The 11,720-nt window shown below is 57.8% G+C and overlaps 1 protein-coding gene across 1 annotated transcript; it reads right to left on the bottom strand.

Moving 5' to 3' along the window:
- Positions 1 to 11,249, bottom strand: PHYHIP (phytanoyl-CoA 2-hydroxylase interacting protein). The gene is made up of 5 exons (XM_006180199.2): positions 10,768 to 11,249; positions 7,110 to 7,303; positions 5,758 to 5,932; positions 3,768 to 3,885; positions 1 to 2,101 (listed from the first exon to the last, which is right to left on the bottom strand). The coding sequence occupies exons 2-5, from the start codon at positions 7,272 to 7,274 to the stop codon at positions 1,567 to 1,569; spliced, it is 993 nt and encodes a 330-aa protein (XP_006180261.1). The 5' UTR covers positions 7,275 to 7,303; positions 10,768 to 11,249; the 3' UTR covers positions 1 to 1,566.
- Positions 11,250 to 11,720: the final 471 nt, after the last annotated feature.

Below are 11,720 nucleotides of genomic sequence, written 5' to 3'. Positions count from 1 at the left end.
TCTCAGGTCAAGGTGGTTTATTGATGCACGTCGCAAGCACAGCACAGGCGGGTGTGCCCCCAGCCCAAGGCAGACACGGGGCCAGGGGAGGGCAGAGGACCACCCTCTCGGCAGAGGGGAGAGGGCCTGGGGCCCACGTCCTCTCCTCCATGCATCTCCCACGGCTCCCAGACCTGATCCATGCCACGGAGACAGCTGACCACACCATTCCCTGTGGCTACAGAAGAGGAGACCGGCTGTCCCACCTGCCCCCTCACTGAGATATGGCCTTGTTGGCCTGCTGCCCTCTTCTGTCTTTCATCACAGAAAGCTGGCTGTCACTGTAGGGGGTGCTTTCCTCCACCTGACATCACCTCTGTCATCCCCCCAAACAGCTGGCTGCCTTAGTTGACACCTCTCTCCATCACATCACCTGCTAGTCTCTGGGTCCACCCTCACCACTCCCAAGACCTGTACAAAAGTAGGAAATAGGTGAGTAGCCAACGAAAGACTTCACCAAGAACTCCCCAGAGAAGGGGCTCTCCGCCAACAGGCTCGCTTGGCGACGGGGAGCGGAGAGTGCCAGTGGGCCGGGGTGCGAGGTGGGGAGGGGCAGGGAAGCCACAGTCCAGGTCACACACAGGCACAGTGCGGCACAGTGCGGCACCGCGGCAGAGAGAGCGAGCAAGCGCGCAGCCAGGCGGGGTGCCAGGGCTCTGCGGGAACGCCCTCAGTTCCGATCCCACACTGCGTCCCCTTAGCATCCACTCCCAGCTGAGGAAGGGGTCCCTCCGGGTCTCAGGGGTCTCTTTCCCCCTCCTCGACCCCAGTGGCTGCCATTGCAGACCCCAGCACTCTGAGCAAGGGAGAAAGTACACCGGGATTAATACCATCTCCAGACAGGAGGAGAAATCCCCGTAGCCGGGGAAAAAGAGGGTTCTTTTCTAGAGGGCAGGTGGAGAGGGGGAGGGACAGCTCTCCCCATGCTGGAAGAGGGTGCCTTGGGGCCAGGAGCAGGGGGTGGGGTGGGGATGCGGGGTCACAGAGGTGCAGGAGACTATTTATAGAGGGAAAGGGTGCGATGCCCCCCCCCAGGCCCAGCTCACGGGGAGGGGCATTCTGTGATTGGCCCTGAGCAGGGTGGGTGGGGCTAAGGAAGAACACGCCCACAGCTCTCAGCTCATCTCTGGAGGCCGATAAGCTACACGTAGGCCCTGGAAGGGAGAGGCTTCCCGGGGAGAGCTCTAGGGGGCCCGTCTCCTGAGATGGAGGCCTGATAGGCAAGAAACAGCAGGGCCGGGAAACCAGAGGAAAGGGGAAGCCTCCAGAAATCCACCCGCCCCCCGCCCCACCAACCTGCTGAGGCTAAGGAGTTTTCCCAACTCCACCAGGCATGGGTGGGCCATGCCAACCAAGGGGACCACCCTCTGTTGCCTCCAATGCCCTGGGGAGAGGAAGGGAAGAGGGAGCTGGATGGCGTGGAGGGAGCAGAGGGGCAGGGGAGAGAAAGCCAGCTCCCTGAACCTGTGCCACCCATCGCCACCCTGTCTGCCATCTCTCCCTAGCCCCCTGGCCCCCTAGGAGTCCCTAGCGGCCCACACTGATGTTGCAGGTTTTGCAGCTGGGGTCCTTCTTGGCGTCAGCAGTGGACAGGCTCATAAGCTGGTGCCCGCTGATCTCCCCCAGAGTGCCCAGGGACAGGTCGACGGGCTCAGTGTAAATGATCTCCAGGATGAGGTCCTGGGCGTGGCGGAAGACCAGCTCCCCATCCTCCACGCTGCAGGTCAGGAACTTGTTGCAGGCAATGTCCAAGAGGGGCAGGCGGTCACGGCAGAAGCGGTCCCCCAGGGAACCCTTGGGGGCCAGCACCAGGATGGCGTAGTGGTAGGCCGTGTACATACAGTAGAAGTCCGCAAAGTAGAGGTTGGTGCTGGGGTTGAAAAGGCGCTGGGCAGGGATCTGGAAGCGCCAGCGGCCGTAGGGGGAGTCCTGCGGGGGCTGGCCCGTGTTGAACTCCGTGTTGCAGCTGAAGAAGACACCGTGGAGCATGCCGCTGGTCGGGGAGCCGTGGCTGCCGCTGTTGTCCTTCAGGTAGGGCTGCAGCATGTTCCCGCAGTGGGTTCTGCCCACCCCGGGGAGAAATGCCAAAGGGAAGGGGAAACGCCATTGGTTAGCTGGACTGAGACTTGGTTGTTGTGTGTGACCGAGAAGAGAGCCAGCCCAGCTTCCAGCTCTCCCACCAACTACCGCCTCCAACAGTCACAAATAGAACAGTCCAGAATGCAGGAGCGGGGAGGGCCCTGGAGGTGGGCTGATCCAGCCCACTCCTTCACGGAGAGAGATCTGAACCTGCCACTCCCCAGCTTCAAACCCTTTGATGGAGCTAGCACAAAAAGCAGGGCCATGGAGAGCTGGTCTTTCTGGCCCCACCTCCTGCCACCCCCACCCACCATGCCCACAAGTAACATCCTCCAGCCATGCAGGAACCCCACCACAGCTCTTTCCTGCCTCTGTGCCTTTGCAGGACTCTCCCCTCTGCCTGGACAGCCCTTCCCTCCTTTCTCCACCTGACCTGGCAAACTTCTAATCATCCCTCAAGGCCCAACACAGGTGTTCCTTCTTCTCTAAAACCTTCCAGGAACAGCAAGCACTCACATTCAACAAAATTTTGACTGCCTACTGCTTGTAGGACACGGAACTTTACTCAGTGATCACCCATGCTGATTACATTCCATCTGTCTGCACTGTGCCCCTGATAGACTCTGAGGTTTGCAAGAGAGGGGACTGTGCCTTTATTCATCTTTATATCCTGGCACATGCTGGGTGCCCCGTCTCTCTCTGACTTGCTGTTAGAGGAGCCCAGACTGGGTCAGATCCCTCATCACTCACCTCACTGTCTCTCTTCTTTAGTACCAACACCAAAGAACCCCTTAGGTCCCTGCTGCCTTGGGGTCAGGTCAAAACGCCTAGCCCCAGCTGACAGCAATGATAAAGACAGTAATAATGGCTTGCCTTGGCCCAGACTTAGAAGGACATGGACTTGGAGTAGTGTCAGCAGACACGGGGAGGATGAGCAGCCCCTGGTCCAGCCTCACTCTTGCCTGGTCCTGGCTGTCCTAAGTGACTAGTGACTTGCTGGCCCTCTGGGCTACTTGTAGGCTGAGGGTGTTGGAGCAGATCACCAATTTTCAAACATTTTTGGACTGCAGAACCCCTTTCTTTTATCCCCAAAGGAAATTATACACAGGTGGGCCATAAGCAATCGAGTTGAAGCTGCCTCCCCCTCTGATTTCCTCGCCATCCCTTCGATGCCACCTTAAAGGGTGCCCTGAGATCCTTCCCTGGAGCTTCCAGGCTTCCCAGCACACAGTTTGAAGGCCATGACCCTTCATGCTCAGAATCCTCTCACTCTGTGTTCCCCTCACCACCTCCCTTGGGACACAGGGCCCAAATTGGAGGGACAGCTGGCCCACAACCTTACAACCCCATGAAAGGAACTGTCCCAAAGTGGGATCAAACCCAGGACCTCGTTCACTCAGGCCTGTTAGTGGGGGGGTGCCCGCAGACAGCCCCATCCTGAGCATCCTCTCCTTCCCTGGAGCCCGATGCCAAGGAGCCAGACGTTCCCCCTGAGCCAGCCTGGGTTATGAGGGGGTGGGAACTCCAGAGTAGGGTCTGGCAACTAACAGGGAGCTGGTGACGTCAGACAGCCCGGGTGGGGCTGGGGGGCTGGCAGAGCCGGGGCAGGAGGGAGGGAGCTGCAGGCCCTGCGGGGGGCTGCGCCCTACCTGGCATGCTGGAAGTACTCCTTGTGATGATTGCGGTAGAAGACGGAGAAGCGGAGCATGCGGCCTGCGATCTGCTCGGCTTTCTCCTGCAGCTGGGCCAGGTGCTCCTTGGCATAATCTGCAAGAGTCCAGGTGGCTGAGCTGAGGGCTGGGTTGGGGGTCACGGCCTCCCCCACAGACCACCCACAGCTCACCGTGAGCGCCGGCCCACCCCTGTCCTCAGGGTATGGGGGAGGCCGAACCGTCACAGCACCTTGGACCAGGGAGGAATGGGCCAGTTGACCTGGCTGGGAACATGGACAGCTGGGTGCTGTCTGTCCCTGTCACCTCTGTGGCCTATTGTCAGAGGCTCAGGGCTCTGTATCAGAAAATGGCAGACGGCTGCCCAGTTATACAATCACACCGAGGGCCCCAGGGGCCGTAATCCCAGACCATCCTCGAGGGCAAAGAGGATCAACAGGCCAAAGAAGGATTGACAGGAGAATTCGAGGTCCTTTGGGGACAGCCCCTCAAATCCAGCAGGTAGGAGGCTGTCCACACTGCCACAGGGCAGCCGGCTGTGATGGTAGGGGGGACTCAGGAGGAGACTGTAGAGAACCAAGGTGCCTGTTCAGCCAGACCAGGGCCTGGGGCAATGACTTCACTTCGACATCCCAGGAGAAAAGGGGACAGCAGAAACTGGATAGTAAAATTGGACTCCCAGGGCAAGGGCCAGAGGCTGGGGCGCTGGGGCCTGGGCAGGGCTGCTGCTAGTCTAGACAATGCCTTTGCACAAAGTAGGAAAAGGTGTTCTTTTCTCCTTGCTGATGCAGCCCTGGCCAGGGTGCTGGGTTTGCAAAGGAAGGGGAAACCGGATTGCAGCCACCCCCAGCTCCCTAGTTTGAATGAACTTTCATTACATGTAAAGTTCTGAGTAAACCAAGAGGCTTTCCCTGCAAGGTGCAGGAGCACCTCCAGAGAGTGGGGCTTTGCAGCCGAGCTCAGAAAAAGCACCACTCAAAAACAGAAAGGCAGGTCAAGGAGACTTGGGGCACAGACGTGGCAGAGGATAGAGCCAGCAGCCTCAGAGGCCTGGGGCTAAGAGCGTTCCTGCCCCTTCCTTGTGACACAGGGAGATCTGGAGCAGTTCTCACCGTGGACACCAGAAGAATGGACTATTGTGGGGCAGATCCCGGGTCATCAGTGACCAAGTACACAGAAGCCTGGTGTTAGTTCATGCTCAAATTTGCAAATTCAGTTCTGCTAGGTGGATTTGTGGGATCATTTTCCCGGGCTCAGTGGAGGCTCAGGACCAACAAAATGTGATTGTCCCACCAAATGTCCATCAACCGATGATCAATAAACAAAATCTGGTCCATCCACACAATGGGATGTCATTCAGCCTTAGAAAGGAAAGAAATTCTGACCCATGCTACAGCACAAGGAACCTTATGGGGACATTATGCTAAGTGAATAAGCCCATCACAGAAGGCAAATACTGTGTGATTCCCCTCATGTGAGGTACCAAGAGTAGTCAAATGTACAGAGAAAGTGGAAGGGTGGTTACAGGGCTTGGAGTGAGGGGGCGACGGGGGGTTTAGTGGGCATAGCGTTTCAGTTTGGGACGATGAAAAGGTTCTGAATGTGGATGGCACACCAATGTGAATATACTTAAGACTCCTGGACTGTACCCTGAAAAATGGTTGATGGTAAATTTATGATACGGGGATTTTACCCCAGTTACACTTGCCCCAAGCCAGAAAAGTAACTCTATCCCTTTCTGGAAGCAGTATTGTCAATATGATTAGCAGTGCTCAAATCTGCCTTCTGCATCAGACTGCAGGCTTTTGTGGGGCTGGAGTGGGTCTCATCCATGGGCATCCCCCCAATGGCCAAAGCATGGTGCCTGTGCACAGCAGGTGTTCCTAAGTGCCTGCTGGGTTAAGTTGAAGCCCCCTCCTGCCCATCACTAGACCAGATGAGCCAAAGCAACAGAACAGCAGGGTCTCACCCCCAGTGCAGAACTCGACCGTCTCACTCCAACCAGACACCAGGTACTCCCCATCACTCTGCTTCACGGCGGTCTGCACCGCCACACTGTACTCCGTGCGGGGACTCAGGAACCAGTGGCCTCTCACTGTCATGGGCAGGGGCACAGCCTTGGCCACAAGCTTGGTGGGGACATCCTGAGAAATGGGGAGCAGACAGAGAGCCAAGAGTCAAAGTGGGGGTCGCACCCGACCTTGGCATTGCCCCACACCTCCCACTCCCCCAGTGGCCGCCTCCCTGCTGAGGAGAGCCAGAGTCTCGAGGATTCAATGGCTCAGTGCCCTGGCCACCATTTTCCCGCAGAAGGCAGCAGTGGCCATTGGGAAGGCCATGCAGACACTCCCCAACCTCCACCCTCTTCACCCTCGATGCTCGTTCTCTTGGGAACTGGGGAGAAAGGCCACTGGGGTGGAGGCCCACAAAGTTGAGGGCGGCAAGACCTTCATTTTCGAGGGAGACTTGGAGAGCTCTGCGCACTGCAGCGCCGTCTCCACGGCAACGGCAAATGCTGAGAAGCCAGGGAGGAAGGGAAAATATGCCTTATTCTTTGGGGGGGAGGGTTAAGGGGGTGGTGTTGCACATTCACGTCACCGTGGCAACTGGCCTGCCAAAAGACACCCAGATCGGGGAGCCAGCTCCAAAGAGAGAGAGGGTGAGTAACGGGCATGATGCAGTCGTCGTGGGAACGAGCTCCTTCCTACCGCACTCTGCCCAGCCTCTCTGCCAGCCTGCGAAGATGGGAGCCTTCCTCCCACCCGCCCCCATGAAGGCTCTAACCCAGGGAAAGGACCCTGCAGCCAGCGGAGGACTCGCCATCCCTTTTCTAAACCCAGCAAACAACAGGCCAGAGGGCCAGGGGCAGAGAAGACCACGCAGGCCTGAGGGGAGAGTATTGAGGACCGAGCAAAGGCACAGCCCCTGCCCCAGGCCCCCGTTGCCCACCCAGTCAGCACCAAGGCTGCTTCCTGAGTCGGGGCTTTGTTGGACCCTGAGACGCCATCCTCAGGTGTGACGTCTGGGGCCCCACCCTAGGTTTTCCTCCCCGCGTGAAGGCCTAGTCATGACGCTGATCATGGTGAGTCATGGGTCCAAGGAAATATCACCCCAACATCACCCACCTCACAGGCTGGCATTATTATTATCCCCTTTTTACCTGTGAAGGAGAGAGATTAAATAACCTGCCCAAGATGACACAGTAAGAAGAGCTGGATTTGGGTCAGGCCTCTGACACCCAACTGTCACCTACAGGACTTCCGTCTCCTGCCTCCTTCAAGGACAGGTGTCGAGGAGGCACTCTGGGTGCGCTGCACTCACCCGGTGCTTGAACTTGTTGGAGTTCTTGTTCTCCTTCTTGTTCAGGTCGATGAAGTAGTGGGTGACCCTCTCCAGGTCACTGTTCTCCATGGCCCAGGAGATGCGGAAGGAGTCACAGGTGATGTTGTTGACCTCGATGCTGTGGGGCGTGGACAGCAGCTCCATGCTCCCCACTGGCTTGGCTTCTGTGGGGACTGAGGGGACGGGAAGACTCAGCCCCTCCCTCCCCACCACGGAGTCTTCTAGAATGTCTTGCTCCCAATATCCCTTGCCAGGTGGAACCTTGAGGAGCCATTGATTGCTCCTGCCTCATCAAATCTGATAGGAAGATTGCATGGGGAGGGCTAGAGGAGTGGGACTGAAGGTGGGATGGGGTGTCCCCTTCGGGGGGCTCTTGGCTGTCCTCAGAGGGGGTCTACAGAGCAGAAGGCACCTGACAGGTGGCGGAGGCAGTGGGAATGCTGCAGGCGCTGGGCGGGACAGATTTGCAGCAGATGGAGCCGAGGAGGGGGCCCTCAGCCAGCAGGCAAGAAGAGAGAAAGGGGTGGGGTGGAGAGAACAGTGTGAGGCGGAGGGAGGCAGGAAGCACCCACTGAGGAGACGGGTGTGAGGGTTGAGGCCAGCAGAGGGCATGGCGGCCGAGGGGCCCAGGGTGCCAGGGCTCAGGCGCCCTCCTCTCTGGGGGTGACTGAGCAAGGGCCACCATGACCCGGGGCTGGGAGTATAAGTGCCACAGAGATGACGTGGGTCCACTGGTGGCGGCAGGAGCAGCAGGGCCACGGCTCTCTTTCACCCATAACTTTTCAACCCTCGCTCCTTTTCCTTTAGCACATCCTGTTGCTTGACTCTCTTAAATGATTAGTTTTTACCTTTACATCTGTTGCAGGCTGACTGTTCTAATAATTTCACAAACATCATCTCAGGAAGGCCTCCCAGTAGGTGGGTACCATTATTATCCCATTTTACAGATGAAGTAGCTGAGGTCGGGGTGGGGGTAGTGAGATGCCAAAGGTCACACAGCCAGAAAATGATTTGAACTCAGGTCTGTCTGACTCCAGAGCCCAAGCTCTTTAACATGAAGCTAAGGATGTGTCCCTTCATGTATGTGTGTATGTGTGTGTGTGTGAGAGAGATAGAGACGTGTGTGGCATGTGTGTCTGCATATGTGCATCTGGTTTCACCACTATTTATTTTTCCTCCTTCCGTCCTTCCCTTTCAAGGAATTGCCTTGTCTCTCACCTCCCTCTCTCACTCCTTTGCTTCTGCCCCCGACTGCTCTTCCAGGTGTGAAAGGACCACACCACCATCACTCTCGCCTGTGCTTTAGCTAGGATGCGCTACCTCTGGTCTTGACTTTGGCCTGGCTCACGGGAGCTCTGGGGAGCAGGGTGGGGAAGGGAGAAGGGGAAGGAAAAGGGAGGAACTGTCTCTGGGCCAAGAACGTGAACGTGGTTGGATTCTCTCCCAGGGCACGGGCTTAGCACTCCATCAAGCTCATGCCTTCCGGGTCTTCTTCAAGTCCAGTCCCGGCACACCTTAGATTTCTGCCTCCTTTTCTCCTCCTTCCCTCTCCCTCTCCTCTCCTCGCCCAGGCGCTAAGGGTGAGGGTACCTTGTGCCTTCAAAAGCAGGTACTTCTATTTATAGCTTCCAGAAGATCCAACCCACACTCTCCTGTCAGTTAAGCCTGCTCGGGAACCTGGCACCTCTAAATTAACCCATGGGCGCCTGGGCGGCAGGCACAGGGTGACGGATGTGGGCGATGGCCCTCACCTGCCCCAGGATGTCACCTGAGTCCTTGTTTTGTCTTAACTTTCCATCCTAAAGTGTGTGCCTGCCTGTTGTGAAGTTCAGCAAAAGCCAGTGGCTTTGTGCACGGGGAAATCCCGTGGTGAATAAGCATGGGGGTGCTACCAAGTCCATCCCAATTAAAACAGAATGGGGTCGGGTGTCTGGAAACAACTGTATGATAATAAACCAGTTGGTAATTCAAGAGGGCAAGTGTGGGGCAGCGGGGAGTTGCCCGCCCCTCGGGCTCCCAGTGAGGAGCTCCCCCGGGAGACACACATGTGCCCCCCACATGCACACACACACGTGCACCCACGCACACCAACACAGGCACACACCCACCCCAGAGGACCTGAGCGGCTGCCTCCCACCCACATGGGATGCAGTCTACGCCTACCGGGTGGGTGGACACCTATTCCTGTCCCCATACTCCTCCCAGAGGCGGGGGGCAGCCGTGTTTGGTGGTGGGTGTCTCTGGGACCTGGCTCCTCCTTTCCTCTTTATGGTTCTAGGAGAGCTCAGATTACCCCCTCAGGCTGGATTAGGGGTGGCAGTGAGTGACACTGGGAGAAGAACAAAGCCGGGTGGACCAAGGGTGGGAGTGCACCCAGTTCCCAAGCCCAGATGATGGGGAAGGGCAGGGTTTGAGGGACAGGCTGAGACAGCATCTAAGAAACACCCACAGTCCCATGTAATCCACCCTGAAACAAGCATTTACACACCCACCCATAGGCACACCCACATGCGCTGGGTGTGGCCACCCACACCTGCCACACACAGCTGCACACACCCCCTCAGACATCCTCGTCCCACACCTACGCACTCAGGTACCTTCTGCCACCTTCCGCATTCTAAGAATGTCCACAGTTGTCCCTCCACAAGCTGTCACCTCCACACAGACTCTCACACTCACGTATGCATGCACGCCTTCCCACAAGCCATATTTGGGGAAGAAAGGAGGCCACAGGCACCAACACGCACACATGCCACCTCCACAGCAGCACGCAATCCCTCCGTCTGCTTGCGCACACATGTGCGTTCCCACATGTGCAACCTCTGCCCATATTCTGGTATTTCTCTCTTAAGCTTCCTCAGGCTCAAAGACACAGACTTTGACAATGTGCGTGTCTCCACCAGGCTCTGCCAGCCCTGAGCCCTCACATGCCAACAGGTTTGCGCACCTACGCGGGGCTGCCCACGGACAGTGGCTTCTGCCCACACTCTCCACCTACGTCCCCCTTCTGCTCTGGAGTTGCGCCTCCCCACAGAGAAACCCTGTGGTCGCATGCACCCCCTCCCCGCACTCCCACACGCATGACAAGTGGTATGTCCAGCCCATAAATATACTGCCTCACACCCCCCCCCGCCCACATATACCCCAGGCTGCTCAGATGAGTGATCCCCTCATCATGGACCTCACGTGTACAAGAAGCATATGTTCCTAGACATGCCACACAGCAGTCAAGACCCACACATGAGCCTGAGTGCAGGCGGACACAACCATGTACACAAGCAGCTCTCCTGGCGAGCAGGCACTCCCGCTGAACACGCCGATGCCCCCGGCCCATGCCCATTCAGGACAGCCACCGTGTGCCAGAGGGAACGCATCCCCCCAACCCTGCTGTCCCCGTTGGCATCTCTGACTGCAGCAGAACGGTCACGGGGTGACTGTGGTGCCCCTGGGACCTGATCCAGCTGTGAACTCCTTTGCCAAGGGCCTCAGGGAAAGGGGACAAGGTCGTCTGCCCCAGTAATACAGGTGGGCACCTTGGGCAGAGGCAGGACTCTGGTGTCCCCAGCTCTCAGCCCCTGGTCACCCGAGTCCCTCTTAGGATTGACAGCAGGATGCTCTGGGGAGGAAGGACACTTACCTGGCTGCACTGGGCTCTGCAGAGGAAGACCTGGAAGGGAGGAAAGGGAGAGACCTCTGTGTGGACGGGCTCCCCAGGCAGAGGGGCAGCAGCTGGACGCCCGGGTCACAGGCAGCAGCGCTCGCTCGCTCCCCTGGCTCCTCTCACGGCTGCCGAGGAGGCTTCTTCCATGCCCCGCAGGCAGCTCCCGCCTGGCTCTGCAGCGCAACGCTGCTGCCCCCTGAGAGGCGATGTTCCCAGCCGAGCGCCAGGAGAGAAGCAGGAGCGAAATCAAAGCGGTGTGGAGGAGAGAGAGGCAGAGAAGATGAGAGAGAACGAGAGAGCCAGACCGAATCTGGCTCCACCAATGGGATCAGTGGCTGCCCAGCGTCAGGTGACAATAAGCAAGCTTGGGCCCGGCTCGCCTGGGCTGGTGGGAGGGGTAAAGGGCAGAAGGGCCAGGGAGCTACACCGGCTTCCTCGGAGACCACAGCAATAGCCACCTTTCCCCCATTCTTCCAGGACAAGCTGCCCTCAGAAGTCCCTTGGACACACCCCTGCTTGGAAATCTCTTACTTGAAGGCAGCCCCCAAACTTTAGGATGCTGGGAGAGGGGTGGGGCTTAGCCTAAGGGCTCGGGAGCTCCAAAGCAAGGATTCTGATTGGGGGATGGGAAAGGGGCCTGGGAGGGGGAAGGGTTAGATGTGGTATGGAAGCTGCCAGGGGTGGGGAGGGGGGTTCTGTCTTCAGTCTGGATTCTCTCCTCAAGGCCTTTAGCTGATCCGTGGCTCCATTTTCTTACCAACTCTATCAAGAGATATCAGACCGTCAGCCCCAGGGACCCCTGATCGTCTAGGGAGAATGTGTGGCTGCTTAAGTTCCCCAGGGAAAGAAACAAGACGGAGCGATTGTAGGGCAGTGAAGGGTGTACAAGGCAAGAAAGTAGGGGTGGCAGAAACACACAGAGCTTGGCA

The sequence above is a fragment of the Camelus ferus genome, chromosome 31 (genome assembly GCF_009834535.1).
Source record: "Camelus ferus isolate YT-003-E chromosome 31, BCGSAC_Cfer_1.0, whole genome shotgun sequence".
In the NCBI taxonomy this organism is placed as follows: domain Eukaryota; kingdom Metazoa; phylum Chordata; class Mammalia; order Artiodactyla; family Camelidae; genus Camelus; species Camelus ferus.
The sequence above is the reverse complement of the archived record's forward strand: the minus strand, read 5'-3'. Positions and strand labels throughout refer to the sequence as shown.

What these genes read in the sequence shown, in the direction of transcription:
- PHYHIP (XM_006180199.2), bottom strand. Translation starts at nt 7,274, where the DNA reads ATGGAGCTGCTGTCCACGCCCCACAGCATCGAGGTCAACAACATCACC. An exon ending in CCAACAAGTTCAAGCACCGG is followed by an intron (nt 5,933 to 7,109) that starts GTGAGTGCAGCG and finishes CCCATTTCTCAG; the next exon opens with GATGTCCCCACCAAGCTTGT. An exon ending in GGTCGAGTTCTGCACTGGGG is followed by an intron (nt 3,886 to 5,757) that starts GTGAGACCCTGC and finishes GGACTCTTGCAG; the next exon opens with ATTATGCCAAGGAGCACCTG.